The 26,925-nt window shown below is 40.6% G+C and overlaps 2 protein-coding genes and 1 pseudogene across 5 annotated transcripts; all 3 read left to right on the top strand.

The window, feature by feature from the left end:
- Window positions 1–481: 481 nt before the first annotated feature.
- magl (MAX dimerization protein MGA-like) lies at window positions 482–14,560 on the top strand. Of its 4 annotated transcripts, none has more exons than XM_034150481.1 (16): window positions 482–649; window positions 3,210–4,777; window positions 6,043–6,502; window positions 6,693–6,789; window positions 6,980–7,093; window positions 7,210–7,332; window positions 8,864–8,977; window positions 9,144–9,507; window positions 10,065–10,266; window positions 10,356–10,593; window positions 10,880–11,058; window positions 11,223–11,442; window positions 11,652–11,881; window positions 13,062–13,289; window positions 13,402–13,663; window positions 14,401–14,560. In XM_034150481.1, exons 2-16 carry the CDS (start codon window positions 3,246–3,248, stop codon window positions 14,508–14,510), a joined length of 4,473 nt encoding a protein of 1,490 aa, XP_034006372.1. In that variant the 5' UTR covers window positions 482–649; window positions 3,210–3,245; the 3' UTR covers window positions 14,511–14,560. The 4 variants fall into 4 exon arrangements, with proteins under 4 accessions (XP_034006372.1, XP_034006369.1, XP_034006370.1 ...); XM_034150478.1 differs by having other exon boundaries at window positions 7,210–7,335; XM_034150479.1 differs by lacking the exon at window positions 482–649 and adding an exon at window positions 882–1,090 and having other exon boundaries at window positions 7,210–7,335.
- On the top strand, window positions 14,513–20,217 carry LOC117498407. Its single transcript, XM_034150482.1, has 7 exons — window positions 14,513–15,037; window positions 15,387–15,487; window positions 15,568–15,640; window positions 16,278–16,445; window positions 17,006–17,117; window positions 17,801–18,334; window positions 18,430–20,217. The coding sequence occupies exons 1-7, from the start codon at window positions 14,918–14,920 to the stop codon at window positions 19,338–19,340; spliced, it is 2,019 nt and encodes a 672-aa protein (XP_034006373.1). The 5' UTR covers window positions 14,513–14,917; the 3' UTR covers window positions 19,341–20,217.
- A 4,058-nt stretch (window positions 20,218–24,275) lies between these two features.
- The window catches only part of LOC117498615, a 30,657-nt pseudogene continuing 28,007 nt past the window's right edge, over window positions 24,276–26,925 (top strand).

Raw genomic sequence — 26,925 nt, 5'->3', positions numbered from 1 at the left:
ACTCACGTTAGGACATTATTTTCTGTGGATTATTTTGGGAAATAAATGATCGGCCTATTTTAAAACCTCGTAACCTTCTTATCAGGGTACTTTAGTCTAGTTGTTCTTCATAAATACCACAATAATAAATTAGAGGCTAAAGGACTTTTTTATTGGTTAATCATTTATGGGGAAAGCATTCAGTTAAATGGATTTTTCGGAACCTAACAGACGCCATCTTTTTGGAGAACAAGCCAGTTGACGTTGTTTTGCGGTCTGGTTTCAGCAGTTTAAAAAAAGTAAACCATGAGTAATTTAAGTCTGTGTAGGTCAATGTTGATACTTTGCTGCAGGGGCGTGTTGACAAGGAACCTGCACTGTTTGTCACCTGCTCTAAAATAACTTTTCTCAAAGGGGGTTTGTTAAACTGAAATTCAGGCATGAAAGAAGTGTCCGATAAAGTCCTGCGGAGGGAGCCTGCGCAGTGGCTATTGAATCTACACCGCCATGGTGAACGTGTTACGTCACAGCACGAGAGCACGGATGTGTGTGTGTGTGTATGTGTGAGCGAGAGGGGCAGAGGAGAGTGTGTGTGTGCTCTTCAGACAGGGTGAGAATGGAAATGTGATCGAAAAGGTAGAAGAAGTGAAGGAAATACAAAGGAATGAAGGTAAAGTCTCGGGTCTTTGCTCTCAGCTTGGGAATCACACGCACGAAACATTCTCGCGCAAACTTGCTGAGAGTTGTCCTTACCGGCGCGCGGACTGAGCTCGAGGTGGGAACAAGCGAGGAAAAAAAATCTCCGGGATGGTGGACTCCCGCTTCCCTCGCGGCCCGGGAATCACGCGCCATTGAAGGGGGGGTGATATCGTGCATGCGCTTTGGCTCCTCTGCGTGCACGCTCGGGTCGGTCGATGCGAGCACAGTGGCGTGGCTTTCGGCCTCCATTTGTGTTTATGTTCGAGGGACACACCGAGGCCCTTTCGACAGGCGACGTCGAGGTGCAACAGTTGAAGTTTTACCGGGAACGTTATCGTTATGTTGCCTCGGTAAACATTTAGGCGTCGTTCAAAGGTGAGGCGTCAGAGAAACCTGCAACTTTTCCAACTTGGTGAGTGCTGGAGCAGGCGGCCTTCCTCTCTGTTGTGTGTGAGGAAGACATGGCTGTTGCTAAACAACTTAAATTCTCCATGTGACTAATAATTTTAAGAGGAAAAGTTTATACAGGGAGAAGGATTCGGAGTTCGTGTGGTAAACATGCCGGTAAAAACGCATTTTGCGCACTCGTTTGGTCGGTTAACACCTTTACACTACAGCATCTGTGTTGTTGGTGTGAGTAATACATTGACCTAGAGAGAGAGGGCAAGGCAGAAATGAAGCAAACATTGATAGCGTGTCCTCTGTCGTCGACGTTGTGAATTTTATTACGGTTGCTCCCGAATAAATACTTAAAGAAACGTTAGTTTGTTTGTGTTTTGGATACTTAAAACGAGGCCTATCCGAGCCCTTCAGCCATGTCCTCCGCTGTGTGATACCAGGCTCGCAGGCTATTGGTCAGTCACACCGAGGTGGTCTCGCAGCACACTTGAGGAAATACAAAGTCCAAATTTTCAGACTGTCAATAAATTATATATTAAACTTAAAAAAAAATACTGACACATTTCTACCTTCGTGCCATTTGATTAAGTTAATATAATAAGTCACATGTTTGTTATTTTTTAACGATTGCAGGTCAAATATATGGGGCGTATTTTTGTTTTGGTGTTTTAATGCTGTGTTTACCAAATTCCTACTGCTTTTATTACCTGGTGTCTCAGTTTTGGGGTTTTGACCTCTCTGAAGTTCATTTCATTTATGAATGTTATTCTGTTGCCTGATGTTGCAAGACAGGGTCTGAAACATCATCACAACAAATCATGCTTTCATAATGTGTAGCCACACATGCATAAACATATTGACAAAGCAGGCTTTTTTTGAAAGCCTCGCATGTAAGATAAGGTTTATAAATATGTCCTTACACAGTAGAACAACTCATCACTAGCTCATAGAAGGATATGGCCAATGGTTGTAAATAAATTATATTTTCTCCATTAGTAGCTAATTTATTTTTCAGGAGCATACGACATATCCTAAAATTGCTCTGGTTGGATTCTATTGGGATACAATGTGCTGTTGTATGAATCTTACAAACCATGGACATCTTGATATTAGGTTGGGTGTTTTATGCATTACTGAATATGAATATTCACACCTTATACAAAAAAATATTAATAATAATTACGTGTCATATGAAACCAATACTTTGATGTAGCCTGCAGTCATTTAATTTCGTGATTTTAAAGTAAATGTTTATGCACTATAAATTAAAGGTGGGGTAGGTAATTTTGGAGAAACCAGCTCAAGTGCGCTAGAATTTGAAAATACACAGCCGGAGCAAATCTGCCCCTCCTCCAACACACACGAACGCGCACATGACCAATGAGGGCACGAGATAAGTTTGTGCACAGATGGAAAGCTGACAGGCAAGTAGGCCATCCAGTTATTTTAGCTGGGCCGGCTAAAATGATTGGTCGTGCTTTTTACAGTATTACGGCTTCCACAGATGACATTTTTTTATGGATTTTTTGTCAAAGCACTTAAGATATTCATTGCTATCGGGATGTTAAGAGCATTCCATGGAATATAACAAAAAGTGTATCTCGAGCCGGTTTCTCAAACTTACCTACCCCACCTTTAAGACATGTTTATGAGCAGCCAAAATATCCCACATATTTCCACAACTGTCATTTCTACAGCTAGCACACTGTTGTAACACCACTAATGCTACAACTAGCTTGAAACATGTCAGCACTCAATAGCTCTCTGAAGTGTTTTTGCAATCTGAAAAGGGTTGGAGATATAGTTAAAGGATGTTGTAATGTGAGTTTGTTGCTTATTTTTTCAATTTGATAATAGTAGATCTATCAACACACTTTTAGGTGTATTGAATGCGAACATTGTTATTTCTTGCTTTTACATTTACCACTTTTGGTTATTTTCTGTCAGTGTTTGCTCTACTTGGATGACCAGTAAAATGTTTTTTAAATGTGGTTTTTATTTAGTTGTCACATTTATCTTCTCTCTTTTTTTATTATGTTTTGTGTGATTTTAGCAATTATGTTTAATAAGGTAGGAAATGTAAATCACCATGCTATACATATAACTGTTATTATTTTGTCATTTTCTGTTAGGTATCAAATGAATTGTGACCGCCACATGCATTGGTGATGCCTGCCACAGACTCTGAACTCGCATCAATGGAGGACCCCCACCCTATGGAGCATGAGGAGGGGAGCTCCAGTGACATTCCCTCCTCAGTTCTTCCTCCTCCTGTTGTCCCTTCTTCAACTCCTCTTGATCCAACCACTATGAGAGCTAACGTACCTAGTGAGACAACGATTGAGGAAAAAGCTGTCTCCATGGCAAGTAATGATTTTAGCTCTGCTCTCTCTTCGCCTGCTGAAGCCAGCCCAGCAAAGCCTGCTGCAACATCACCCACTACCTTTGAAGGAACTGTTAAAACAAGCCCAGCTACTTCACATATTGCATCAGCATCAGACTCCCTGACATGCACAGAAACAAGCCATGTCCCCACATCACAATCCCCAACACTACCATTTTCTGTGTTGTCATCTAACACATTTGGCAGTACGGACCCTGAACAGGTCTTTCCTACTTTGCTCACCTTCAAAGGCGTCAGCGTCACTCTGGAGAATAACAGCGTGTGGAAGCAGTTCAACAGCTGCGGAACTGAGATGATTCTCACTAAACAGGGCCGCCGCATGTTCCCGTACTGCCGGTATCGCCTGTCTGGCCTGGATCCTGATCAGCGATATAGTCTGGTCCTTTCCATAGCTCCATCGGACCAGTACAGGTACCGCTGGAACTCGTTTAAATGGGAGGCCTCTGGACCAGCAGAGCACCAGTCCCAGACGATGATCCGGGCATTTGCCCACCATTACTCACCCAGTCTAGGCTCAGAGTGGATGGGTAGCTTGGTGTCTTTCTACAAACTCAAGCTGACCAATTGTTCCCATGACCAGGAAGGCCATATAATCCTACACTCCATGCATCGCTACATTCCGAGGCTCCACGTCATACCGTTACCAGATGGGAACGCACCCTCACCCGACCAGCCTGTGGTTATGGGACCAGAGAGCATGACCTTTACGTTTCCACAAACCGAATTCATGGCTGTCACGACCTATCAGAACTTCCGGATCACCCAGCTGAAAATCAATCACAATCCGTTTGCAAAAGGCTTTAGGGAAGAAGGAAACAACCCCCGCCTCAACCGGATTACTACAGATGCTCAACATGTAATAAAGATGAACACTCACCTGGTAAACACAGAGGCTCAACCCGTGGAAAAGAAGGACACTCACCTGCTAAACACAGAGGCTCAACCCGTGGAAAAGAAGGACACTCACCTGGTAAACACAGAGACTCAACCCGTGGAAAAGACGGACAGTCATCTGGTAAACGCAGAGACTCAACCCGTGGAAAAGAAGGACACTCACCTGGTAAACACAGAGGCTCAACCCGTGGAAAAGACGGACACTCACCTGGTAAACACAGAGGCTCAACCCGTGGAAAAGATGGACACTCCTCTGCTTTCTACTGTCGCTCAACCTTTAGAGAATATGGACACTCACCTGGTTACTACAGAGGCTTCACCTGTGGTTAAGATGGAGCCTCAGCCGATTCTAACACCTGCTGCTGGACTTAACGAGAACAAGGAGGAGGTCGTCAATCTGAGGTAAGATTTTTAAAGTTATTACATTTTTGTTCGGTATGAAACATACACACACTTATTGGCAGTTTTCTTATGTGCAACTGTACAATCTAAGCCAATTCTTTACCATTTATTTTAAGATTATAATGGCCAGGTTTGTTTTATCTCGTCAAGGAGGTATTCAGTTAATTATATGTTTATTATCGGGGTTGTAATTTTCAGCTTGTTTCCAATTCATTTAATTATGTTTTCAAATAATATAAGACAAGTTAACAACAAATAGCACATACCTTTTGATTGTAGACTGTGTTTTTTAGACACAGATTCTTGCCAGTCTTCAAATATAGGTGTTTTTTCTCTGTTTTGCACACAGTAAAGGTCAAGATGGGACAGAGTTGCTGTACTGGATTGCATTGTGGCTAGGGGATGTATCTACATATGGCATTAGAACTTTTTGAAAAGCTCTTTGTCATTTACAACATTATCATATATAAATAAATGCGTTGGTTGTATTTCATATGTGAATAATGTAATGGTTTGTGTGTTCATTCATTCACATCCTTCCACTGCTGTGTCCAGCTCGTCAAAGGAACCTCAATTCAATCATTCATCTAAAATGTCTTTAAGATAAATTAATTCTGGCATGCCATTTTAAGGAATGGCCATATTTACGGTTGATAGATAGAATAATAGGATCATCTTAGATTCAACATAAGATGAACAGGGATCGCAGAAAAACTTTGTAACCAAATTGAAGAGAGGAAACTGAAACGGGACATTTGCTTAACAACACACAAAAGAACCCATTCATTTGAATTGACACCCATTTTACGTTTTCAACCACAATTAAGGATTATATAGACTTAATACTAGCGATTCATTTATAAATCATTGTTTATTGCTGAGTCTTTGGATAGCAATCCACTGTTTTCTTTTTGGTGTCTTCGTCTCACACTTTCTATTTTGGAGGTTTTGCTGCAAACAGGAGTCTTTCTATCTGCCCTTGTTATCCATGACTGCATCATCAGGTGTAGGAGATTTTTATTGTCACACTGGTTATAATAGTCAAATTTAGTGAAACACCTTTGCTGGTATTAAAGAAAAATAGTATAAAATCATTGTGTTTCTGGTTGTGGAGGTGGTCTTTCATCATCATCTTAAACTGCTGGAATTACCCAATGTAACACCATTGCCACATGCTGTGCCATCACAATAGGTTTATAAATATCATTTTGTATTTCTTAGTTGTTTAGTGTCTTTAAACAGTGCTTCTTTTTACTTTCTTGCAGCTCAAAGGATCCCAGCATCCCTGCTACTGTCTCAAATGAGCATATGTTCACCAGGCTGGTCCTGAAGCCCATAATGTCCTACCCTTCCAAGAAGGATTTGGCATATGTCCCCTGTATAAGAGGCAAACATGCCCTCGGTGAGCTTGTGCTTTTTCAACAACGACGACTTGTGAAACCCAAGGAAGAAACCCTCGCTGTCGATATATCACCCAAGCTGCATCAACTAAAGCCTAGACCAATGGCGATGACACCCACTTCCTTAACACCTAGCCCGAGTTCTTCCACCGGGGACCGCAAGAGGAAGAAAAGGATGAACAAACGTTGGGCAAATTCGCGGGGAAGAGAATGGAAAGCTGTGGCTGCACCCCCCACGGTATTGCTCAGCCCATCATTGACTGTCGCTATGCAACCAGAGCTGGATGATGTGGAGGGCCTGCTGTTTGTGTCATTTACCTCAAAGGTAAAACACTAGAAATGACTGCAAAGAACGCTCTGTACTTATCTCCATGTCTCCTAAGGATTTATTTTTGATTGAGTGTGTAGTCTCTGCAATCATAAGAGGGGGTTTGTTGTTGAAAGAGTGATTTTTGGTGCACATTTGTAAAAGTTCTGCAAAGTATATAAGCTTTAACTTTTGGTCTGTGCGACAGGAAGCTCTTGACGTTCACATCAGGGACATGCCGGGCAATAGCACACCATCAGCATCTCCAGTTTCCCCAACGACACCAATGCAGTGGGAGGAAAAAGGTAAGCATTTCAAAGATTTCTTTCATTTGGCTGACGTCTGTAACAAATGCTTTTATGCACTTCTGCTGTACTGTAAATGTTATACCTATATTGATTGTTATGAAAATTCTGCATTCACCTCTTGTCACTACTTTCTATTTATTCAAATGTAATGTGCACAATCTTTGACTACATTTCTGTGTTGTTTCAGTCGAGGTGATTCTAGAGACAGATGAGGAGCAGATATCCCGCTCGGAGGCCATCCTGCTGCGGGACCTCGTGATCCTCAAACACAGACAGGTCATCCATCCGGTTCTGCAGGAGGGTGAGTTCATACACATCGGGATAAACATCCTAGTGTTTGAGTAGGTCATAGAAAGTAAGGAAGTGTAGATATTTTTCTGTTGTTTAATTACTTTTTTTTTTTAAATCTGTTTTTAGTGGGTATGAAATTGAGCTCCCTAGACACAATGAGGTCCATCGACCTGCAGTATCTGGGGGTTCGTCTGCCGCTACCTCCCCCAAATCTGAAAGATCAAGGCAACGCCACGGCTCTGTCTCAAGGTGGTGAGTTGGATTCATCTTTGAAAGTTTGTGCAGGTTCTTTGAAGAAAATGCTTTGTCCGGGGGCATTTAATTAGCTCTGTTTGGACAGTTTGTCTCCGGACTATATGATTACTTTATTATATTTGTAACAGTCTTAACGTATCTTTTGTTGGCAGTGACCTTTAATGCAGGAATAATTTGTCAATGGTTTAGATGTGTGTTTCGACCAAGGTCATGTTCAATCAGGAATACGTTTTATAATTGAACATAATGATGAATGAAATAGCACTGAACTACTGCTTTTGAAATGAAACTGTTAATTGTTTTACTCAATGCAAGGATAATGACTCAGTTTATACCCAGTATTAGGGCATTGAAGATTTAAGGTCAAGAATGATTAAATACATTTATATTACAAAGTTTTAAGCGCTTTTTTTTTACGGTACAATTATCTATCTCTCTTTCTGCTTCTCTCTAAATTTAGACGGCACATTCATAACATAGCCTAATGTATTTAGTAGGATACATTACGATAGTCTGAGTGATAATTACCTCTTCCTGCATCAGCTGTAGTTTGTCAGTCAGGTCAGATTAAAGCCTTAAAGGATCTTTGATGCAGGAAATTATATAAGTTTATTTCAGAACATGGCCTGGTAAAGCTTCCAAAAGTTGTCTGTTTGTGTTTCCATGTATTGCCAGACATCAACATAAAACAGGAAAACAGGGGTCTGGCAATATGCAGTTTCTAGAACACCTACTTTTGAAAAAACAAGCCTGTGAATATTCTTCTCAGAGAGGTGTTTAAACTAAGGGCTTTGCTTCCCACTAATAAAAACTGGCGTAGTAATCAACAGCGAACCGCTTCAACGCGTGTATTTCGGTTTATTCACGGCATTCATTTTGCTATTCTACAGTATTGTTGTTTTATAGTTATTTGTTAATGTATATAACCCAATTTGTGTTCTTTGAAATTGAAAAGGATTGTTACTTTCGTTGCAGTTGTATATGTGTAATTTGGCTTGGCTTCCTATTTTGTATGGTCATGCTTTTATTTTGAAGGAGAGTTAGCGCTGTTGACAGGAAGTTGTTGTTGCTATGGAAACAACGTGACGGAGATTAACGGAGAAAAAGTAATATCTACATTATGAAGACGGAGAAAGTAAACGATAACGTTTATGGTTAAGTGTTAGCACCCCCCGAAGAAGCACAAGCTCTTACGTTGATATTGGAGTTTTCAATCAATTCAATTTGAAAACGGAAAAAAACAAATATCCGAATAACGAAATTGAAACCCGAATAGTACTCCAACGAACGAATATTCGGATACAGCCCTAGATTGAACCCAGGGAGTCACAGTTTACTGTGAACAGGAAGTGCTTTACTACATTGATATATATTGTTGGCCAGCTGATTTTCTATCAATGAACATACTGTTTACTTAAATAAATGTAGTTCTCTATTCCACTGTAGCACTTAAACATTGTGAAACATCCCATATTAACACACTGTGTCTTTAATGGAAGTGTAACGCATTATGTTTCCTTCACAGATGAGGGATTATCCTTCATCTCACGGACAGGAAAGACAAGCGACGTGACAAAAATAAAGGGATGGAGAAACAAGTTCATAAGAAGCAAAGACACGTCTCCTCCTAAATGTGAAGGTAAGGTTCTCTCGTTTTATTATAGTTCCCTTTTGTCATGCAACGGGATTAATAGTAGTCAACCAAGTGATAAACTGCACTATAACCAGCCGCATGTAAGGATCTGATTTAACAACCCTCCTTGATAGTATATGACATAATTGTCTCCATTCCTTCTCTCCTGAAGGACCAAAGAAGAACCTGTCTGCGTTCTGCAGCAACATGTTGGATGAGTACTTGGAAAGCGAGGCGCATTATATCAGCGAACGCTCTGCGGCCTTCACCACAAACTCAGACTTGGTGGCCTATCAGCTGCCCGTCAAAAGCTCCAGCTATGTGAAGACCCTGGACAGCGTACTCAAGCATCAACGACATGCTTCCAAGCTTCCCGTAGGGGCCAACAGACCCTGCCCTCTTTCCCGCAAACCCCTTCTCTACTCCGCCCTGGCAGCACCGCCTCCTCCTCTGGGCAAACCGGCCAGCCCCGTTCCATCAGTATCCCCGTCCATACAGCCCTCCGCTTCTTCACCCACACCACCTGCAGGCCCAAGGTGAGCATTTGTTTACTTTGTTTGGGTTGTAATTGGTCTATTTTATTTGGTGTAGAACAATTCAGTCCATCTGTGTTCTGAGAAGACATTTTCAAGCCTAAGGCTACATTTCACATCTTGTAAAATGATCGGTCCAAATACAAAGAATTTCTGTTTTCATTGAATCCCTCGGGTCCTTTAAAAAGTCATTTCTTAAATGAATCAGCTACTGTTGTTAAAATATTACAGTTCCTTAACCGATGACATCCAAAAGCTAGGGATCCCTACAAAATGTGTGTTCTACAATAAGTCTGAATTTGTTCTTTTGCTCTCGTTATTCATAAACGAGATCATTACCATTTTACAGCTCTTACTAGCAATGTTTATTTATAAAAATGCAGGTTAATTTCTTTTAATCCTAGAAACGTGGTTACTCTTGAGTTAATGTCTTACTTTATTTTATGTGGACTTTATATCCTGATTGGAGGAAAATGTGAACACGTATAGTCATAACATATTTTCATTTGTGTAAAAAACATAGTACATTGTAATCGGCTCATTTCATCCCGTCTCTTCAGGTTCCCTACACATCAGACAGGGGTCAGCCAGAAAGCAGCAGTGAGCTTCCTGCAGAGTCACATGATGCACAAACCCATCTTTACCAAGTTCCAGCTCAAACTGTGGCACATGGAGCTCAATGCGCAGAACCAGGGTTTGAGCAGAACCCAGCTGACTCCAGACAGGCTGTCAGTGGCTCTGTCTGTCATCCTGTCTAAACAGGTATGCAACACACTTTCTATTGTTCTTTTACAGTGTCATTTTTGTCATATTTAAAATTGTTTTGATGAGTTTTGTTTACTTTGAATCAGATGCAGTCCAAGCAGGTGGTGAAAGTGCTCCATTGTCCAAATGTCCAAAGTGTCGGAGCCGAATGTGGTAAGGAGTTCTGCACTCTGGGTTGCGTGTGCTCCAGCCTGGAGCGCCTCAACAGAGGACCCTTCCACTGCCGGAGGACTGACTGCATGTTGGGCTGCACATGCTTCAAACGCAAGATCACCAAGCACCTGGCAGAGGGGGAGCGCGAAGAACTCATCCAACCGGTTTACTGTAAGATCGCGTTGCTTTGATATCATTTCTCGATGTTGTTCTTTGTTCTATGTCTTTAAAATGTTTGTTTTAAAATCGATTGGATCTTTAACTATTTTTTATATCATTTTAAGCAATTAGATCACTGCATCGTTTCATTCACAACATAATTTAAAAGGAATGCAACGGTTTTACCTTTTTATTACAGAACTATAGAACGCAAACTTTTTTAGCCTTTCTAAGTTTGGTCACAACCTTCAATATCTCCAAAGTTGTAATGATATGGTTTTGTCCCCCCTTTCCCCAGCTGTGACTAATATTGAACATGTGGTCCAGCCTCGCCCGGGCTCGCACTCTAAGAAACTGTGGAACTACAACATTCACAGTGAGGATCCAGATCCAATCTTCACCCCCAAGTGTGCTCCACCGTGGTCTTCCCCTGGGAAGTTCCTAAAACGTGGCATTGTATCTCGGAATAACCAACCGGTAAAACTACATTTCTCTCTTATTAGGTTTAATACATGCTTTTACCAAAACATTTCAGCTTATTGTAGTGAAATAGCTGTTATTTTCTAAGTGTAAGAATCTTAAGCTTAAGCTTTTATCCCTTTTTTTGTCATTTAAAATTGAAATATAAATCATGATTGCAGATACGAGAAGAGGATAAGGATCCAGTGTATAAATACTTGGAGAGCATGATGACATGCGCACGTGTAAGAGCGTTCAACTCCAAGCCTCCCCCTGTACTCTCCCTCGAGCCCATGCTCATTGATACTTCTACAGCAAACACTGCAGCTAAACCCCAGGAGAACACCACTGATGACCAGCCGACTAACTGCCTCAAAAATCTACCGAGTGTTGAGAAAGAAGGTGAGGAAGCAAAGAAAATATATAATACATCATTTGATGTAAACAATTAACCATTAACTGAAATCCTCAAATCATTTACTCCCAAGTATTCTTTTGCACTTGTTTTGCTTTCCTTCTATGGCCTGGATGGCATATCTGACAGGCCTGACTGTGTGATATTGAAGATACTCTGCTATTTGTTGCTTAACACAACCATAATTTTTCCCCAGTGGAAAAGGCTTCTCAGAAGATTGAATCCAATGAAAGCGAGGCAAAAAAGCAAATCGAGGTCTCCTCGGCGTGTAAATGGACCAAGGACCGTAAAATGGTCCTGAAAGCTTTATTTCGGCGCATGAATCAGAATAGGCTCTCCCAGCACTTCTGGGTAGGACCTTACCACATCCGCCCCATCGCCAAGATCTTCATACGGAAGCCCAGCGGCTCCATCTTCACTTATAGGGTAGGTATATGACGAGTGATGCATCTGTGGGCAGTAACAAGTGTTTCAAGTCCAGGATCTATTTAATAAATACTAGGGCTGTCAGTCGATTAAAATATTTAATCGCACATTTTTTATCTGTTCTAAATGTACCTTAGAGGGATATTTTCAAGTTTTTAATACTCTTATCAACATATGAGTGGACAAATATGCTTTATATGTTTGTTTATTATCATTTGAACAATGACAAATATTCTCATGAATATTAAACACAACAACCTCTGAACATTACAAATATTCGCCTCAATTCAACCTAGAACCTCTCTCATACTGTGTGTGTGTGTGTGTGTGTGTGTGTGTGTGTGTGTGTGTGTGTGTGTGTGTGTGTGTGTGTGTGTGTGTGTGTGTGTGTGTGTGTGTGTGGTGTGTGTGTGTGTGTGTGTGTGTGTGTGTGTGTGTGTGTGTGTGTGTGTGTGTGTGTGTGTGTGTGTGTGTGTGTGTGTGTGTGTGTGTGTGTGTGTGTGTGTGTGTGTGTGTGTGTGTGTGTGTGTGTGTGTGTGTGTGTGTGTGTGTGTGTGTGTGTGTGTGTGTGTGTGTGTGTGTGTGTGTGTGTGTGTGTGTGTGTGTGTGTGTGTGTGTGTGTGTGTGTGTGTGTGTGTGTGTGTGTGTTCGAACGGGAGCTGCCTGGATGCTGCAATCATGTTGCGCGCACTGAGTGTGCTGACTTTTCGTACAATGTCCCACTGTCTGGCTACCTGCATAAAGTCAAGTGCTCGGCGCAGTTGTCGGTGAAATGTCATTGAAGCGGGCGGCAGGAGCGGGGCTGTCAGCATCAGCTTGTAGATGGTATTTTAAACTCGATGCGCTCTGAAACTACGGGGCGGCCGAGGACAAAAAATACACATGCGTTAAAATAATTAGTGGCGTTAATTTTTTTTTGCGTTATTAGAATCCAGAGAAATAACTATTTTGTCAGTATTGTCTTTATCTCCTAAATAGATCTTTTGTTTACAACATCTTAATGTCTTATTGCTTTTGCCTTGACTGAAGATATATTTAAATGATTATGAAAAACAGCTGATCCAAAACCAGACTGAATATTATTTAGTTTTTAGTTCAAATATGGCGTTAGGCCTCGTTGCACAATTTGACATTTATCTCATTTGATTTAAATCTCTCCTTCTGCTCCACCTTTTCCCAGGTACACATTAGTAAACCATCAAAAGTCAGTGATGTTGAGGAAGACGAACATGCGGGCAGCGAGGAGGATGAGCACGAGGGGAGCATTGATGAAGAGGAAAACGATGGGCAAAATGAAGAGTCGGAAATGCAGTATGGAGTCACACCCTTTTTGACCGGAGTGTTACCTGCGGGCAGACTGAGAGCCAAGACCAAAGCTGTTGGCTGCCAAGCATCTGGACTTATACAGGTCAGAGAAAAAATGCCTATTATACATAACATTTATTGGGTGGAACCACATTTGGTAATACATGAACAAAGTGTATAGTGAGTCATATCTGAAGTTTTTCTTCCTTTTACAGGTAAATGGAAAATCCTACAACCAGGCCAGACTGTTGCTGGGGAACATGGGATCTCTGCATCCAGCCAACCGCCTTGCAGCATTTGTCACAGGCCGACTGCATCCTCCCGGCGGCACTTCTCTTAAAAACTCCCAGAAGTCCAACCCTACAAACAAAACCAACACTCCTGGAGCTCTGCACATAAAGGCTGCAGGCACAGTAGTCCCTCCAATTATCACTGCAAGGAAAACCACTGATCTGAAGACAGCAGCACAACCCCCAGGTACAAATCTCCTCTCTGTTCCAGCACAAGCACTACGTTTTCCACTGATTGCTTCACAATAGGGCCAAAGACATCGAGTTATGAAACCAGTACATTCACATTTGGGAAGATTCCTCATAAGTGCAAGGAGGAAATGCATGTATACACTCAAGCTGCTGTCTATGTGTTAAACATTGCTATTAGACTTGTACATATTTTTGAAGGCTGACATGGAAGTTAGCATCAGATGGCACCCATGAGAAAACGCAACAGGATCTCAGAATATTGCAGAAAGTAAAATCTGTGGGAAAACACATGTTTTATGATATTTATGTTTGTTCTGCAGGATAATCTCATTACATTGCATTTAGCTGACGCTTTTATCCAAAGCGACTTACAATAAGTGCATTCGACCAGGAAGATACAAACTTGAAGATCTGTATAACATCTGTATAACATCTCCACATATTAACACCACTTAAGTGATTTTTGAAGAATAAAGTCAATCACCAGAAGTAAAAAGCTAAAGTTAGGCTATTAACAAACTACATCACAGTCGAATGACTACCCTTCAACACCACTAAGCTAAAAATGGTCTTGGTCTCATTCCTGCATCGCTCTAAAGCCCTAAGGGTTACCCAGGGTTTAGCTTTATAGATTAAATTATTTAACGGTCTAGAGATATAAGAATGGTATGTTAGAATTGGATAACTGTTTCTTTGTCTCACCATTCTGCCCTCTATTGTTTGTTTATTCAGCTCAGCAATTCCCTCCATGCTTTTGGAAAAAGGGATTGTCAACATGCCGCAGTATGCACACAGCATCCCCTTTACCACCCCTTTCATCGCTGGAGCACGCGGCTCTGTAAAACCCTTCAAGAACACCTCCTCATCTTCCCCTGTATCTCTCACCGTCTCACCATCACTGAAAACCCCCAGCTTCTTAGGAGAGAGCGGGACCTATTCATTCAGGATCTGCCCTCCAGATAACCAGAGCACCTCAGGCCCCAACCTGCCAGGAGTCGAGCTGCCCGGGGGCTTCACCCTCATTCAGCTCCCAAAGCCTGCAGTGGGTGGAGCTGCATCAGAATCTGAGAACACCACAAACAGTGGAGTGAATAAAGCCCTTTCGCAAAAAGAGATTTTGTTAAATTTGATCAAAGGTCGGGGTTCACATGCACCTTTGTCTTGTTTGGACGCCGTTACTGGATCTAGGGATCTATTAAGGAGCAAATTAGTGGAGCCTGAACCCCCATATGAGGTTCATGCTCCACTAATGGTGGAGAAAGATTGTGCTGAGAAGATTCCAAAAGAGGAGAGAGAGGAAATCAGTCAGGTGGATAATGCTTCGGATGACTCGGACAGCTCCGACACCTCAGACTACTGTGGGGAGGATGTAAGTGTGAGGAATACCAAATGTCTTCATATTCAGGCAAACATTTGTTTCTCCAATTGAAATATTGTTTTAGATTAGGGCTGCACTATTTGGAAAAAAATGACTAATGATTATTAAGATAGATATAGATATTAAGATCATCTGTAACAAACAAAGACATTTTACTAAGCCCTAAAATAATTGTTGTAGGCGGGGATAATGATGCAGCACCACAACAGTTTGATAGAGATCAAATGTGAATAACAATGAATTTATATACAAAAAATCTGCAAATAAATTCCTGTGATTGTTTTACTTTTAGTTATTGTTATATCTCTTAAAACTGCATGCTCAATGTTGTTTTCTTCAGGACGCGGAAGTGGACATTGAGACGGTAGAAGAAGCAGGACAGGGAAAGGCCATCGCTGAAATGAAAAAAGCTGTCCGCAAAGCACTTGCGAAGGAATCAGGGTGATTATATGAATAAAAGGCAATGTGATATGTGGACCTGTGCATATGTCCTGCTTATGTTTGAATGTTGGCTCTCAAAGTGGTTTTAATTTCTTCTCTACCTTCAGAGATTCCATGATTCATTTTGGACTAACGGAGAAATCCCCTGCTCAGGTACGGCTTGTTTATTATCCAGCAGCAATACAGGTTTATGGACCGATGTTAGTATTCAGAAGTACTAAGAGTTGCAGCGGACCTGCAGGTTTCTGGGAGTTTGTTCCAGATATTTGGAGCATAATAACTGAATGCTGCTTCTCCATGTTTAGTTCTGACTCTGGGGACAGAAAGCTGACCAGTCCCTGAAGACCTGAGAGATCTGGATGGTTCATAATTTAGCAGTAGATCAGAAATGTATTTTGGGCCTAAACCATTCAATGCTTTATAAACCAGCAACAGTATTTTGAAATCAATTCTTTGACACACAGGAAGCCAGTGTAAGGACTTCAGAACAGGAGTGATGTGATCCACTTTCTTAGTGTTAGTGAGGACTCGAGCAGCGGCGTTCTGAATCAGCTGAAGCTTTCTAATAGATTTTTTAGTGAGACCTGTAAAGACACCATTACAGTAGTCCAGTCTACTGAAGATAAAAGCATGTACAAGTTTTTCCAAATCCTGCTGTGACATTAGTCTTTTAATCCTAGATATGTTCTTTAGGTGATAGTAGGCTGATGTAGTAACTGTTATCTTATTCAGTACCAAGTAGTGTCAGTATCACTTGTACTCATTTTCAATGTCTGTGTCTCTATTCCAGGATAAAGCAGACGAGGAAGAAGAAGATGATAGTAAGGATAAAAAGAGGCGAACTAACCATACGGTGCTAGAAAGACAAAGACGCTGTGAGCAGCGCGACCTGTTCGACAAACTGTCGGCCATCATTAAGTGCGACCCCAGGGTCCCCAGGCTCCGCCTCCTCTCAATGGTCAGTTCCTTATCCTCGCTTAGCCTCATATTCCTCCAGCACACGTACAACCAGTAAAAGACGTTTAGACAAAAACATCTCCTATGTGAAATAACAATTTGAACAGGAAATAGTGTTTTTATGCAGGCCCCTATCCCAAGTTTTTAAAGGCTTTTAGATAAATAATACAGTGGGGAACATTTACAGAACATTTGTATTTCTACTCCTGCAAGTTCATTAGTTTAATTTGCACATCAAACCAAAACTTGCCAATCTTACTTCAAAAAAATGTTTGGTTATGTATATGGAATAAATCAAATCATTCTTACATCACATAGCTGTGAACATTCAAACGAATTGTGATTGACAATAGAAACAGCTTAATGAAATGCCCTCTAATGTCGGCATCAAGTGTTGTACTACAATATATTCAATGAAGTGTGCCCCTCATTAGCATTAAAGAAGAACAAAGAATGACTTCCCAACAAAAAGGGCCTATTTCAAATAAATGTATGCATGCGTGTATAGCTGCCCTCATGGTCTTTACTCAATGTGTTTGTTTTGTTGTATCCTGTTTGCAGGCCCAACAAGAGATCAATCATCTGGTTGAGGAGTCTAGAAGTCTGCAGGAGAAGAAGATGATGCTGAGTCGGATGCAGTCTCTTTATATAAAGGAGCTTTCTGTGTTGTCCGGTAGGTTCCATTTTTGTGGCTGCATGTCGTTTTTTTTTTACTATTTCTCACTTTGTTCTGATTTATGTACTGTGTTTTAATTGAAAATCCATTGTAGAAAATAAGTTGAAGAGTGTTATGACCACAAAGGTAATCCTGTGAAACGACTGAACTGGTTAGCGTGGTTCATTCCACCAAGTAGGGATTTCACGGTGAAGAACATGTTTCCCCTCTCATTTTCTGACCCACACCACTTCACCGTGTTCTGGCTGTGTCTGCTCAGCCATATATCATACCAACATTTTATACATTTCCTCATTGACATCAGTTTCCATAATCCCATTGGGTTTAAATTCAAAGTACTTGGGAAACGATTCCTGTCATCGTCTTATGGCTCGATTCTTCTCACACTTAAGTGAAGTCCAACCCCTGCGACTTTGCGGCACTTTCAGTTAATAATTGGAGCATCCAATGTCAGCTATCGTTAACAGGCATTAAAACTTGAGTTAATTATTTGATAAAATAAGGGATAGCCTACGTAAAAATTAATCAGAAAAAATAAAATAAAAATGATGTTGGGGTCTCTATCTAAAATGCATAGATAATGAGCAGCGTAGCACAGTTGTTGCTATGGCTAACAGCATTTACAAAATGGGTGATAGCACTGGGTCTCTTTACTGAAACTTGTGTGTGTTCTTCTTTAGGGAAGCCGGACATGCTGATCAAACAAAAGCTGAATGAGATCTGCGAGAGGCAAAAGATTAGAGATAAGATGAAGGAATTGCCTTACTTTTCCAATCTCCTTCAGTCCAAAGCTGTCGATCTGAGAACCTCTGGTCTAAACGAGGAGCTCCAGCCCAGACGCCGGGTACACCCTGACTTCCAGAAGCTTCCGCCTCAGGCTAACCCTCTTCAGATTGCAGCGCACACGAAGATTATGTCCCTGCTTAAGCCCGACCTACAAAGCACTCCTGCTCAACCCAGTGAACTGAAAGTCATACCTCAACAGGTACACTCACTACCAGCCGCTCCTCAGAAAAGTGAGGACCCTCTGCAGGTACTTGAGTCCCTGGCCCAGGTCTGTAACACTAATCTCAAGTCCGAGTCCAAGTCCAAGTCCACACACGTGCCTACATTTAGACCAAAAGAAAAACCTGCAGAGCCTCCAAAGCCCATTGCTCTTCCTCTGATTCGCTCCAAGACTGGCAGAATCATACTTCCCTCATCTCTGAAACCACGTAAGTGAAAACATGTGGCTTTAGCCATCATTTAATGCCAGTCAAATCATCTTTATTTATATTCACACATGTATATTTAACCTCTTTTCTCACAGTTGGACATGGCTTCTACACACTCACGGTCATGCAACCCAGGCAGAAAGGAGAGGAAGATGGAGTCAGCCCTTCAGCTGATGTCCAACCTCCTAAAGTGGAGTCATCAGAGAACCAAGACAAGAGCATGTCTGATCATGAGCTCTTTATAGATGTCGAAAACAGTTGTGATTTTGAGGACGACCAAACTGTACAACCCTCCAACTCTAAACCAAAGTCTTCAGGTCCAACGTCCGCCCCGGTGGAGCTCACCCTGCTTAAATCAATCTCTGTGCCTTCGGGGACTCCGCAAGCTGTGGAGAAAAGCCAGGAGGGGGGCCCAGCTGAGAGCGTGGACAAAACGCTGCAGACTGCCTGTTTGAGTTTTCAGCCAGTACACATCATTCCTTCCCCTGTCATTCCTCCCGTAGTACGCCGAGGTAGAGGCAGGCCTCGAAAGAACTCCCTTCCCCCTTGTGGTGCTTTTTTACAAAATGGTTTGCTAGAGGACGTTGGCGTAAATCTGAGTAAAAGTGAAACATCTATTGGGGTTGAAGAGACACAAAGTGAAAAAAGGACTGTGACATCGAGCGAGATGCAAGCTGATTACTCTCCAGGAGTTGTCAGTGACAACCCCCTACTGGTGAAACGAGGCAGAGGAAGGCCTCCGAAGAAAAAGACAATACAGCTATGGAGTCCTCCGGGTGTGAAAGCAGGAAGTAGTCCATCTAGTTCCAACAAGGACAGCCCGGTCAGACAAACCTATTGTTTTAAAAGCCCAGAGGAAAGTCCTGCAACCACCACCAGGCACGGAGAAGTCCACGATTATCGGCCGCTAACCCGAGGCTCTTTAGGAAAGGATTTCCCGAGTGCAAAGAAACGCTCGTGGATAGACGTAGAAAAGGAACTGGAACCTGAGCTTGAATCCGAATAGTCCTGTCGTGCTGTAGCTAAAGAAAGCCAATGGTTTGACCTCAGTTAGTCACATAGCTGGATGCTGCTCTTTTTTTTGTATGTTGTCACAAAACTCAGAGGACTTTTTTTTACATACTATAGAGAGAAGTACACAGGTGCTTTGGTATGAAGAAACGCAAGAGAAAGCATTATTTGACCTGCTGAATGTATGAACCAAATGAAGGGTAACTCCCACATTCAGTTTTGACATTATGTTTTCGAAGATGAATTTCCATCAACTACATTCCTCCTTGTCCGAAACAGGATGTTGAGATTTAATCAAATAATGTGCTTTTGTTGAAGTCATTTATTACTGATCTGTTTTATGCAAATATAAATAAGAAAACTCTGCAGATTCTGTAATTCCAAAACGTTAAACCATTCAGTGTATGTTTAATATTTGTCCTAAATAGGATCAGACAAGACACTGCTTCATTAACTGTAAAATGTATGTGTTAACTTATGTCTTTACATTTTTTTAAAGAGCTAGTTGGATGAATATATCCCTTTTTTGAAATTCCTGTTTTCCGTTATGAACTGAGTGAATAATGTGTAGTAGCACTTTATGTTGTTGGTAGATACCACCATGTCTTTGCTGTAGTGTTCTGTGTTTTTGGTAGTTCACTCACTAATATGCAGATAAACCTGATGAGTCACAAGCAATCAAGAGAAAAGCTATTAGCCATATATTGTATCTATGAAAATAACCTCTGTAAATATTGCCTCTTTTAAAAAAAAAAAAACAATTACTTTAACTTTGTGGAAGATTTTGAAACACTGGTTGTCCTGTTTAACTAAGATTGGAATTGTGGAAAATAATGTGGCCTTTAAAATCAATAAAAACGACATGCATTTATTATGGCACTCTTCAGTCACTGAAACACAAAGTGTTTAAGAAGACAGAATTTCTCTTCTTTCATAATGCACTTGTTGAACACTGCAGAAATGGGGCCTCTCCTGTGGGCAGATCAATGCAACACATCAGTAGCTGTTTGTCACCAAGTTGTCATTACGTCAAATCACAGTAGCTGGTGCTAACTGACAGCTGTTACATGTGTGATATGAGAGATCACCTTTAGTTTTACAAATGTAAAGTATTTCCTTACATATGGAAATGAAGGTGTGTGAACGTGATGCACAACAGTAATGAACTTTATCATAAGCTTTATTTGAGTGTTCTTACTAATTACTAAAACGACATGGTTGCTCAATTACATCTTATATATTTCATTTATTATAACAAAAGTTAGTAATGGAACACAATCTACAAGTCATGGTGTACACAAATGTATGCAAAGGTATCCTTTCTTTTTACATTTCTTTATTGTAGTAGTCATCACTGCATGAGACATTAAGATAAAACAAATGAGGGATAACATCAGGCATCACTTGACTCTTACGAGTAAAATAGGGTAGATGTAGTTTAGTAAAACCCAAGAAAATCAAGTGAAGTATTTTTTTAAAAAAAAGATCCCTATAGCATATCAACAATAGGCTACATTTCTTAATATGTATTATTACATGTAATAATCATAGACTGTATGGTCAGCTACATTTCTCTACAATGATTTTGATTGGTCAGGCGTCATCGGGGGCGTCTACTTTTTCCCGGAAGAGCACTCATTCAGAATTTTGATTACGTTTGAACCTTTTTACTTGTAAAATTAGGACAGCGCGAGAAAGTATGACTTGTATTGTTTTAGATCAAACATTTCAGGTTAACATAATTAGCACCAACATGCTTTGAGCCTTTACATCTTATTAAATAACTCAATCAATAACTAGCCTAGCGCTACGTGCATACGCCATTTGAATATCACTGTGAAGAAAAGTGAAGATTACTTTAACGTAGAGACATTTGCATATTAAACAACAGATTAGCCATTATGCATAACATTACGGTGGCTGAGAGGTGCAATTGACAATTACAAAGTGTGAAACACTTTAACAAAGCTTGAGACAAATTTACATTTTATAAAACAAATGTACAGGAGCCAGGCATGGAGGGAGGTGGCAGAGACCGTGGGTGAAACTGGTAGGTTTTCGCCTGTTTGGGGTGTTTATATCCAGTGTACTTCGTTTGAATGGACAGCTAGCAGGCATAGACAGTATTTAGCCAGCATGGAATGTTGCGTAAAATAGCACCATAGACATTAATGTCATAAATGTTCATCATATAAAGTGTGACATGTAAAATCTTTTATGCAATTGACAGGAGAGATTCATGTGATTGGTTGTTGGTCGTGTTGCTCGCGTAAACTCCCCAAGCTCAAGACACGCCCACTGCCAAGCGTCAACGCACGCCGCCGTGTGTAGGGGCCGTAATCGACGAGAAGCGGCACTGACGCTAGTACAAGAGTAAAATAATGCATGTTTTTGTGATATATTTTTGATAAAAATATGTTTTACCATAAGTTCTTAATAAAACTGACACTGTTGGACTCAGTACTAGTTTGACTTCTACCAACAATAAAATGAACTACTTTTACTGTGTACTTTTTCAGTTATTCTCTGTCAATCTCCCCTCCTGAGAACAAATTCAAGCCACTTCTGCTATATTTGATGACGGATAAAATGATTTTTAGCCATAAGTTCTTAATAAAATTGGTACTGTTGGACTCAGACTACAACCACAAATACAATGTACTTTTACTGTGTACTTTTTGAGTAATACTCTGTCAAACTCCCCTCCTAAGTACAATCATTCATGTATTCTGCTATATTTGTTGAGGGATACAAATATGTGTTACCATAAGTTCTACATGAAATTGATACTGTTGGACTGAGTACTACTTGGACTACTACCACAAGTACAATAATTCATAGTTCATATACAATACAGGAATTATTGTACTCAGGACGGGAGTTTGACCGAGTATTAATCAAAAAGTACACAGCAAAAGTAGTTGATTGTACTTGTGCTAGTAGTCCAAGTAGTACCTAGTACTGACTGAGTCCAACAGTATCAATTTCATGTAGAACCTTTTGCAAAAAATAATTTTATCCCTCAGCAGAATACAGGAATTATTGTACTCAGGACGGGAGTTTGACCGAGTATTAATCAAAAAGTACACAGTAAAAGTAGTTGATTGTATTTGTGGTAGAAGTACTGAGTCCAACAGTACCAATTTTATTAAGAACTTATGGCTAAAAATCGTTTTATCTCTCATCAAATATAGCAGAAGCGGCATGATTTTGTTCTCAGGAGGGGACTTTGAGAGAGTATTACCCAAAAAGTACACGTTAAAAGTACTTCATTTTGTTGTTGGTAACAGTCAAACTAGGACTGAGTCAAACAGTGTCAGTTTTATTAAGAACTTATGGTACAAATGATTTGTATCGCAAATAAAGCAGAAAAAACATGCATTGTTTTACTCTTGTAGCCTACTACTAGCGTCAGTGCCGCTTCTCGCGATTACCGTAAAGGCCCGATTAATTGCGCACTCAAAAATGAAGAGCTGCTGATTTGACCAAGCAAACGCCAAGAGACGGCTGAGTTGACCGCAGTACCGGAACGGACGACAGTATCTTAATATCTTCGAAATAAACAAATGCCAGTGTCACACACACACACACACGCCCTGGTGACCGGACATTTCCTTCATAAATAGAATAATAAGGCGTAATAATCGGGCAGTTCGATGTGTGTAGAGGTGTGTGTGTAGAGGTGTGTGTGTGTGTAGAGGTGTGTGTGTGTCGAGAGGTGTGTGTGGCTATAACGAAGCAGCCTGCAGTCGCTCTTTAGCTGTCTAATGAAGGTAAACACAGCGAAGGCTGTGTGTAAAAGGCACAGCTCCACTTCCTACTTGGCGAACCTGTAACTTTCTCGTGTGCACGAGAACGTATCTCTTGCACAAGAGAAAGTAAATCGTGATGAGCAAAACCATGATGTCACCAAGTCACTTGGCCCAGGTGGTTTCCACAGAACGGACAAAACATGTTTAACGACCTTAAAGGTCCATAGGTACCGGCGGTCTATCCGCCAAAACAAACTTAGGTTTGTGTCAATCACTTTCACGTCACTTCTGGTATGATGGGCATTCCCTTTCCGGTTTGATTCTCTAGTTTGTTAAAGTGTTTCGGCAAATGTTAAAGTCTTTCAGGAAATGTTAAAGTGTTTCGGGAAATGTTAAAGTGTTTCAGGAAATGTTAAAGTGTTTCAGGAAATGTTAAAGTGTTTCGACACTTATACATTTGTCTCTAGCTTTGTAAAAGTGTTTCGCATCCTGTTAATTTGTTTTTGTTAATGTTAAATTGTTTTATCTTTGGTAAAAGTGTTTTGCTAATGTAATTTTTTTTATAAAATGTAAATTTGTTTTATAAAATGTAAATTTGTCTCAAGCTTTGTTAAAGTGTTTCACACTTTGTAATTGTCGATTGCACCTCTCAGCCACCGCATTACGGTATGTTTTATCGTCCAATCAGCATACAAACTGAGCTACTCAAACATCCGCCATGCGGCTTAAGTCTGCCGGTGGCCTCTCTGTAATCCTATTAAATCAATTACAACAGCAACAAAAGCCATCATTGATGTAATCATGAGACTGTTGCAGGTGGAGATTAATCCAGTGATGTAATGGATGCAAACAGTTGAGCAACGGATTGTTCCCCCTCCCCTTGTCAGTGCAAACCGAAGCGTTGAGGCAACATCAGTCCAGAAGTGTTGGGAGATGAGAAGCTGTTGATGTGAAGCGACAAGCTGCAGAAGACAGCAGAGACCAGTAAACCCACTCAAGAGATTATCGTGTACAAGTTCCGGCAGCAGGAACACTGTCCGACTCTGTGAACATCTACAGTTTGCCTGGTGGGAGGCTTGTTGGTGGGAGGTTTTGACAGGCTTTTCATTCCCTTCTCCAGCCCTGCTGCATTCACTTGTCCAGTGGATTGTTGTCAGAGTTGTCAGAAGTGCCACAAAATGCCAGGCAATGGGTTCACGATTAAAAGTCGCATCAGGAATTTGCTGCGTTCTCCATCAATCAGGCACAAGAAGAACAAGAAAGAAAGTCTCACCAGCATGGTAATTATTCATTCTCAAAACCTACTTTTTAAAAGTTTCTGAGCAAAAGCAGCAATCAGTAATACTCTATGATAGCCTTCTATTTGAAGTGTAGTACAAATCAATGTTATATCTTGCAGTGATTATTGATTTATATAGGTAAAATGCTACCTGAGCAACATTTATGGCACTTGAAACTGCAACTATAGAGAACAGGGTAATAGGGTTAGTTGTAAATAATTGTTCTATTAATAATAACACATTGTTGACTAATGCTTCATAGATAAGTTATTAGTAGGGTACAATATTAGCACAGTTTACAAGCCAAATACTGGTAAAATATACTTGGCTGGTCGATTTGCCTGACTCACTATTAAAAAAAACAATAGTTATCTATTGAATTTGAGTGGCTAGTTTATTTTGTAAAATTGTGAAATTCACTGGCCATTTTGGTGGTGGGCAAAAATTAAAATGTTGCAACTTGATAATAATCCAATGATAAAATCGTTTAGGCAATGATAAAATCGTTTAGGTTACCAATTTGCACCAAAGTCTCTTGTTTTAGTTGTATTACTTCTAGATAGAACATCTAACTATACGCATACATAAGGAGTATATACCATTAGTTTTAACCTAAATAAAAGGGGCCTGATTAGAGAGTAACACTCAGAAAAATATATAACTTTTATTAACAAGAATAAATAGAAACCTTAAGCTCACAGTAGTTTAGGATAGCAAGCCTGCGATTGCCTGATCATGCTTTTTATTATTCACTCTTAATATTTAGTGTACTGTAGATTCAGGTACCTTCATCTTACTCCAAAGTAATCAATGACACTTAGGGCTGCTTTATCATTACCCAGACAGACAGACGGACAGAGTGGACATTAGTCAGACATCGACCTCCCATGTTGCATTCAAACCAATCTATTTCTCTCTTTGAATTATTGACAAAGGTGCTTAGTTCAATCACTGCTGCTTTGAGTTCAGTATTTATCCCACTGTCAACTCTACTTTCATTTCTCCCTGTGATTGAATCCTCCCGCTGTGTGTCTCTACAGGTGACCTTAGAGAAGGTGTTAGGAATCACAGCATCAGGAAACAGCGGTCTGGCCTGTGACCCCCGATCTGGTCTGGTTGCCTATCCTGCAGGGTAAGAAGAGAGACCATTTCTGCATCCTTTTCCAGATATCTGACCTTTGACCTAGCAGCACTCCAAGCTTCCTTATCATATCTACCTAACACAGACGTTTAGTGTGCAAATCCCTCTGTCTATGTGTTATCTCAGAGGAACTGAAGAGGAGAGCTCTGTGGAGTATCTGATCAGAGGAACTCCAAAGCTTCTTTTATCCTATCCTCGGGGAGGCTTCCTTTGATTCTCTCACTGATGTGAAGAGTGTTGTGTGGTATTATTAATTTGGGAAAACAGTGACACTTTCAATGCAGAATAAAATAATTGTGAGATGCAGGTTGCAGGATTTTGATATAACTAAACAGTGGCAATGCTTTAGGCCTGAAAGCAGACTGTTAAATAACAAGCACACTAGGGCATGCTAGGCTGTAATAGAAACAGTGCACTGAGCCTCTTTTGTTGTTCTCAAATATTCTGACAAAGCTGTATTAATACTAAGAAAGTCAATGGCTGTGCACACTATTGTTGTGGCCAAGAGTGTATGTTTGTGATTGTGTTTCTGAGAGAAACCACTGCTGTGTGGTGGCATTTCTGTTTACATGTGTGATTTTTTCCTGTTCTGGATGTCACTTTAGCGAGCTTTATAGCCTACTTCCCAAATTTGAGAGTCTGGCAATCTTCATGCCGCCTCACTTCAAATCTGCACAAGTAATGCAGTTACCTGTTATGGCACTATAGAACTGACAGCTTCAAACAGGTGCTTTTTATCTTACCAGAAAACATTATATTAACATCTGAACATGGAAAAATGTTAAAGAGTGGATTAATCACACTCTAGAAGCAGGAACAAAACACTTGAATCAATCAAGACTCAATTTAAAGCTTTCAGAAAATCAATGCAAACACATTACACACATGTACAAAAGTGGGTTTATGTTATGTAATAACTTAATTAGAAGATACAGTAGTCTTACCTCATGATAAAGTGGAAGCTAGCACCAGGAGCCGATTAGCTTAGCTAGGTTTACAAGGATAAAACAGCTATTCTGTCTTTGTTGAAAAGTAAAAAACCCTTTTCTACCAACAACTTAAAAAAGCTCAAGTTAAAATTAACATGGTATATCTCTTCGAATTGTGTAACATTGGTGTTACGAGAATTGTGTTACCTTTATACATAGCCAGGTAAGCTAACCTAACTAAGCTAACCGGCTTCATATTAGAACTGACATTAGGGTGGTGTATGTCAATCTTCCCATCCCACGTTGTGTTAACCTGTTAAGCCCGAGAGACCCCGGTACCGGGGCCCTCCCGCAACATCTTGCAGGAAACAGTGTCTGAGGGCATCTTAATATTTAATAAACTATGAATGTTTTATATCCATGTAACGGGAAGAAACTCATCTAACTGATCATTTTAATTTTTTTTCAAAAAAAACCC

Source organism: Trematomus bernacchii, unplaced genomic scaffold (genome assembly GCF_902827165.1).
Source record: "Trematomus bernacchii unplaced genomic scaffold, fTreBer1.1, whole genome shotgun sequence".
In the NCBI taxonomy this organism is placed as follows: Eukaryota; Metazoa; Chordata; class Actinopteri; order Perciformes; family Nototheniidae; genus Trematomus; species Trematomus bernacchii.
This window is presented reverse-complemented; position numbering and strand designations above follow the sequence as displayed.